Below are 7,046 nucleotides of genomic sequence, written 5' to 3' on the forward strand. Positions count from 1 at the left end.
GGGGGGGAGGGAAGAGAGAGGGGGGAGGGAAGAAAGAGGGGGAAACAGCGCCAACGCTGCGGGGACCACAGCAGGAGAGAGGCGTGGGTGAGAAGAGCCCCACTCAGCGAGACGGCGTAGCCCAGCACGAAAAAACGTGTCCCCTCCAGCCGACAGACAGAGAGAGGGGGGTGAGAGAGCCATGAGGCAACCACCCAGACGGGATTTAAAAGCAGGAGAATGCAGCACGGCGTTATGATCCACCGGTTAAGCCGGCGCACACGTTCACGCGCACACGCATGCTCCGTGGGTGCACGCTTGCCACCTCGACGATAGCAAACGCCACCACACACACACACGCACGGCAGCAGCGCATAGCGCAAGAGGGCCGAAAACAAGATGAAGGACATGGGAAAATAAGACCGCGAATGTGCCTCCAGTGCGCGCACCAGGTAGGTCCTGCGTGTGTCCACCTTCCGCTGCCTAGGCGCACTCACACGCACACATACACCTGCGCACATACGCACAGAGAGAGAGAGAGACTAGTATACATCTATGTACATACACGCCCACCAGGCGAGCAAGCCATGAAACGCTCCTCGTCACTGCGCTCACGGGGGCGCGTCTTGGCGTACCGCTCCTCGCGTCCCCGTCATGCGCCCCGTCCTCAGAAAGGTCGGAAGCAACAGGCAAAGAGCCACATCGATGCGACGGCCCAATGGTCTACACTGCTGCGGCACACACGGCAGTAAGCCCGAGCACACCCCCGCGGCGCGCGCCATGGCACACCAGGGAGAGGGAGAGGGAGAGGGGGGCAGAGAAGAGAGACGCCGTGGGACACAGCGAAGGACGAGGACAGGGGCCGAGCAGCACCGACGCAGGACGAGCCCGCAAACAGCGAGAGGGGTGGAGGGGCAGCAGCAACACAGGCGTGCAAGAAAGGGGGTGAGAGGCCCCGCACACACGGCACCCTGCCCCAGCTGCGCAAGTCGGCCAGCACCACAAGACGAGAAGTGACCGCACGGGGGAGATGGTTGGGCGGAAAAGGGAGAAGGGATGGGAGGAGTAGCCACGCCGCCGCACAGAGAGAGAGGCCAGGGCAACTATTCAGCTGGACCACAAGCTAACGCGCTGTGGCACGCACGTCCCTCCGTCATCGCACACCCCAGAAGGGGGCCTGCGCCGGCGCGGGTGCGAAGCGGGGAAGGCGTGAGCGGCGCCGGCAGCGGAATGCGCACGCCTCGCACTCAACGTGCACATCGGCCCGCCCACACAGGGCTGCCGCTGCTCCTGCGGGCGCCACCCTGCCTGCGCCGCCTTCGTGCATACGCACACGCAGACACACACGCACGCCGCAGGCAGACGAAATCTGTCGCCGCAGCCATCCCCTCAACGCCGCTAGGGGAGGCAGACAGCAGAGGCACGATACGGAGCAAGCCCAGCCCGTCACCATCGGCACAGCGGCGGAAGGCGAGCGCCCCCCTACTCCAGGCTAGCCTCACCGCCCGCATGCCCCGAACACGGCTCCACCATGTTGGGGTGGCGGGGCCACCCGAGGCCCCTCGGCATTCGCACGACGATCACCTCGTCAGACATGCTCCCGCTCGCCCTGCGCGCATTGCGCTCCTCTGATGCGCGCCGTGACGCGGGACCGGTGAACGGCATCACGTCATCCCGCCACCCAATCGTGCTCGCGCTGCAGCTCTCCTTCTTGCTCGCCGGCGCCCTCGAGGCCGGAAGCACCCCCAGCGGCGCCCTCCGGAACAAGCGTGACTCGCGCATCGCGGACGGCTCCTCGGAGCGCGGCGGCGCTGTCATCCCCGAAGGCCGCGGCGCCGCGCCGCCCGCGCCACAGCCACCCCCGCCCACAAGCGGGTTCAGCGCCCCACCAGCGCCAACGTCCGGCATGTCGCCCGCCACCACGGCCCCGCCGTTGCCCATCCGCTGGCGGGCCTGCGACACCGTCGCAATCCGAAGCGCTAGGCGGTTCATCAGCCCCTGGCAGTAGTCCTCCTCGCTCACAGCACGGCTCCGCGGCGGCGCACCAACGCCCCACTTGCTCAGCAGCGGCTGCAGCTCGCGCACGCGCTGCGCTACGGGGTACGGCGCAAAGCAGCTCGTCAGCACCAAGGCGATGCCAGCAGCAGGGCCGCTCATCGTGCCCACAGACGACAGCAGCGCACCAGCAGCACTCGAGGCCGTCTCCGTCGCCGTCTCGTCCGGCAGGATCGCCTCGATCTCCGTGCGCAGCGCAGCGTGACGGCGCCCAGGCACAGCGTCCATCTGGAACATCTCCACCGCGAACGGCACACCGCGCAGCCCCTGCCGTCCCATCGCGGTGTGCGCAGCACCCGCGCGCTCCTCGTTCGACAGCGCCCACCACGCCGTCTCCGTCGCGACAACCTGCCCGCCATTCGCAACAGCCTCCGTGCGTGCAGCCATGTTCGGCGCGTCGCCGTAGTAGTCGTACCCCTTCGTCACCTCGTCGTACCGGATGTCGCACAGCCCGGTGTGGACCCCCACACGCACGCGCAGCCCGCACCACACCGCGGCGTACTCCTCCTCGCTCAGCCGCGCAGTCGGCGGCACGTAGTCGTCATCAGCGTCCGCGCGCGCAAGCTCGAACTCGCGGTACGCAGCGTCGATGGACACCGTCCCCCAGTCGTGCCCCAGCAGCTTCGTCTGGATCTCGCACGCAAGCCTCACAGCGCTGTGCGCGCTCTTGCACGCAATCATGAACGAGTCGCCGACCGTCTTCACCTCGTAGCACCCGTGCTTCGCGATCAGCTGCCGGATCACGCGGTGGTGCGCCACAATCGCGTCAGCCATCAGCTGCGGCAGCACGGCCCACAGCGCAGTGCTGCTCTCGATGTCCGTGAAGACCAGCGTCACCGGCTCGTCACCGTCCTTCGGCGCCGCGTCGTTGTCCCGGTTGTCCATGCAGCAGTACAGGAGCAGCCCAACAGCTGCAATCGACGCGACAACAAGCAGCACGACGCCGGCAATGATGCCGTTGCGCTCCGCAGGCGTCAGCGCACTCGACGCCACGCGAGGCCTGTACACCAAGGACGGCGTCATCGGAGCCGTCAGCGGCGGCACGCGCGGGTCCAGCATCCTCTGCACGGAGAGCATCACAATGCTCTGCGCGCCGTAGTTGTGTTGCAAGCAGTCATCACCGCTCGCCGTCGTGGTGCAGCCCCACTCAAAAATCCCAAAGGCCATGCCGTACCTTGTCGTAATACCGTTGAAGTACAGCGCGTCTGCCAGTGTGGCTTCTCTCATGGATTTCACAGTTCTGATGAGTTTGAAAGGCACAAGTGCAGTTACGCACGCTCTCAGAAAACTGGGAGTGTGCTGAGAAGGGTCCGGCAGCGCACCATGAAACACCTGCAGCATAGGAGACGCGTCATGCGCGCTGCTCGAGGTATCGCTCCAGAGCGGCAGGTTAGTGAACGTGATCACACGCGCCTGCACAGACGCTGGCGTCGACGAGAGGGCAGTGACAAGCGCGGTGTAATGAAGCGCCAAGTCATCGAAGACCACCACGACAATCGCAGACTTGTCCGCGATCAGAAAGTCCACAACGTCGGCGACATCCGCAGCCGTCACCGCGAGCACAAAGTTGATCTGCCTGCGAACAAGCGCACTCCCCACAGTCTTCGTGGAGGGCACCATGACCACAGAGGGGTTGTTATAGTTGAACGTCGCAGCAGACCTGTACAGCACAGCAGTGATGCTCGACGCCTCATCATCGGCGTAGCCATGCAGAACCACACGCACGCCAGAGCCGATCGACGTCACACGCCTCAGAGTCGCAAGGTTCTCGTACAGCAGGAACATCTGCTGCTCCAGCGTTGGCATCAGGTACACGTAGTTCCGCATCGGCTCCACTAGATGTGGCCGGGGGTAGACGGGGGCAGGGACCAAGTAGCCATCAACCCTCATGCCCTTCGTTATCGCTCCCGCTACAACGTCCGCCGTGTAGTTCAGCAGTTGATGATCCAGCAGCGCCTGTGCGGTAGTCCGCTGGACGTTCAATGTGGTCACACTCACCGGGTGCTCTGTATACTTCAGGTAGCGGACAAGTGCTGAAATGGCAACGTTCAAGTCTAACCCCGCCACTGCGAGCGTTGGATCGTCCGTGAAGACCAGCGTCAGAAAGTGCAGTGGCCGCGGCAAGCTCGTGTAGGAATAGCAGTCGTTCTGCACGTAGTTGAAGCCGGACTCCTCAATGGTGTTCCACACAGCGCTGTCAAGCTTCGAAACAATTGCCGCACGCCCGCCCTGGTTGCAGTAGCACACAGCACCGAGAAACGCGGCAACGGGGTTGCAGGGAGCGCCGTAGTCGCCAAGCACATAGTCCCCGCCAATTATGTAGCGCCTCTGCTCGAACACATACCCTTGGTAGGCAGTCCTGTCCACGATCCACTCCTCCTCAGCAAATGTCTGCATGATCACCGAGCCGAAAATCCATCCAGTCAGCATCAGGTTCGCTGCGTTCGGGTGCTCGTTGAAGAACCTCCTCACGTCCGCGGCAGAGTCCGACGACGGTGGCTCATGCCCCCAAGGGCCGTACTCCCGCACAGCCTTTGCCTCGTCAGCCCACAGGCTCGCGTCGACGCGGCCGGTCTGCTCCATGTACTTCCCCATCTCGGCACGGAACGCTGGAATGTGCGTTGTGTTTGGCTGTGTCAGCGGAAAGGATGTGGCGCTCGACATGAGCTGTCCGTCCACAGGCGTCAGCTTCCCGGCCATCGCAAGGTCGTAGTACACCTGAAACGCGATCTTCTGCAGCGGGAAGCACGTCATGATGTACGCCGACGACGTGCGCGGGTCCGTCAGCACGACCCGCAGGAACTCCGCAACCTGCCTCCCGGGCATCCCCCACAGAATGATCACATGCGGGTACGTGTTCGCCATCGCATCGAAGGCCGTCATGTCCACAGCAGAGTCCGTCATCGAGTGCGGCGCGGAGTACAGTGCTGGTGGCTCGAGTCCCAGCGGCGTCATGAGCGCCACAATATCCTCGTACTCGCGTTCTCCAAAGTCCACGCCCGTCAGGTACATGAACGCAGTGCGGCGACCGCGGATTGTGTTGGCCACGTGCTTCACGATCGCCAGGAGCTCCGCACGTGGCTCCGCACGCATGAAGTACACGTTCTCGTTCCACGCGCGCACTGCACTCGACCCCGTGAACGGGCCCAGGAGCATCAGCCCGCTGCTCTGGATCACAGGGCTGCTCAGCAATGCAGCAAGGCGCGTGTCAGAGTACGGCCCAATCACGCCAAGCAGCGTCGGGTAGTCCTTCAGCGCCTTCGTCACCACGGCTACGATGTCCGCCCGGTTCACATCCGGGTCGGGGTCGATGATCCTGATGGGACGGCCGCCAGCCGCAGTGTAGCCGGCGTTGTGGAGTGCGGCGTCGATGCCCAGCCACAGCGCCTCTGCATAGCTCGCCATGTAGTCCGTCATCGAGTACATGGCGTTCAGCAGGTACACAGGTTCTTCCGACAAGATGCCCGCACCCGCAGCCCACGCCGTAGGCGCTGTGAACACAGCGAGCGTCAGCGCGCCGACAATCAGCAAAGCGGCAGCCAGGAGTGGCGAGCGTCGGTACGTGTGCAGCCGCTTCAGACCGCCGGCCACACCACCTGCGCCGCGCCCGCAAATACGGCGCGGATGAGGTGTGCCCGCGTGCATTGCCGGGGAGGGGGGGCAACCGGCCGCGATAGTCGTTGGGAAAGGAGATGCGCTGGGGGGCAGCCCAGCACTCCGGTGGAGAGGAAGAGAGCAGAAGAGAAGCGTCGCGCGGCAGGGAGCGATGGGGCGTACAAAAGACAGGCGCGGCGACGAGAAAGCCGTGCCAGCTGAATAGAAAAACGCACAAATGCGAGAAGGCACGCACAAACGAACAGGGGGCGAGTGCAGGAGAGACCGCGACGGAGAGCCACGGACACGGACAGCCAGGCAGACCGCAAGGGGGGAGGAGGAGGAGGGGGAGAGGGCAGAGGTGAAACGCTTCCAGCGAAAACAGGAAAACAGAAAGGCGGCTGAAGAAACAAAGCAACGCACGACGAGTCACCTCCGTGCTGTGCGTGCTGTTCTCCTCTGTAGCCGCGGTGCTGAGCACAGATGAATATGTCCGCTCCTTTGCCGGCGCGAGAGGGCGCGTGTGTGAGGGAGATTGTGGGAGGGGGAGAGAGGGAAGAGGGAAGAGGGAAGACTGAGTTGCACCGAGGCCACGGGCGAGTCGGCGTGTTCGCCTCCACCAATCCGACCTCTGGGCGGCGCGTGCGGCCGGGCCGCTCACGCTGAGGCCGGCCCGGCAGGAGTAGAGCGCGTCCCCTGCGCACGCGCATCCACACGCGCCTGGGCGGTGCGGGGGCCCTCACAAGAATGCGGTGCCACACGTCCGTCCAGCCCCCCGCCTCACCGAGCGGGGACACGAAGGCGGCAGGGGGGCGGGACGTCCCCTGCAGGCACGGGCAGTGGAAGCAACGAGAGAGGGGGGCACAAGGCCGCTGGGGCCATTCGCAGCCAAAATGCAAGCCAGACGGTGCACTGGCAGGTAGTGCACAGGCCGCACCCCCACTGGACAAGGAGTGCTCCATCGCCCCGCCGACCTCGTCACGCCGCGGGGCCCGGACGAACGCGCGCATACACACAGACATGACGGCAGCAGGCAGACGCGCGAGACGATACGCCCCTCCACAGCGACTGGCGCACTCACCGGCCAGCGTAGGACGGAGAGACGGGTAGGGGGGTTGAGGGAGGGGGGGGTCCAAGGAAGCGGGAGGGCGTCGCCGGCACTCGCTTGTCTACGAGAGCGCCTTCATTATAGATTACATGTATGCATAACTGCACAGAGAGAGCCTATTTCATCACAGAGGAGGCGCACTGTAGACTTGCAGAGATAGCGAGAAATGAAGAGACGGAGAGACGTACTTCGTACGTGTTAAAAACTGCGTTACGGGACCACAAAGGAAAGGCAGCGACGCAGAGAGGACGGAGGGGTCAAGAGAAAAGGAGGCAGGCAAGTGAGCAGGAGAGGAAGCATGCAGACTCTT

The 7,046-nt window shown here is 64.3% G+C and overlaps 1 protein-coding gene across 1 annotated transcript; it reads right to left on the bottom strand.

The window, feature by feature from the left end:
* Window positions 1-1,461: 1,461 nt before the first annotated feature.
* Window positions 1,462-5,679, bottom strand: RAC-B2 (receptor-type adenylate cyclase b; the record flags this gene model as incomplete). Its single annotated transcript, XM_001563731.1, has 1 exon — window positions 1,462-5,679. One exon carries the CDS (start codon window positions 5,677-5,679, stop codon window positions 1,462-1,464), a length of 4,218 nt encoding a protein of 1,405 aa, XP_001563781.1.
* Window positions 5,680-7,046: the final 1,367 nt, after the last annotated feature.

Source organism: Leishmania braziliensis, chromosome 17 (genome assembly GCF_000002845.2).
Source record: "Leishmania braziliensis MHOM/BR/75/M2904 complete genome, chromosome 17".
NCBI classification, from domain to species: Eukaryota; Euglenozoa; class Kinetoplastea; order Trypanosomatida; family Trypanosomatidae; genus Leishmania; species Leishmania braziliensis.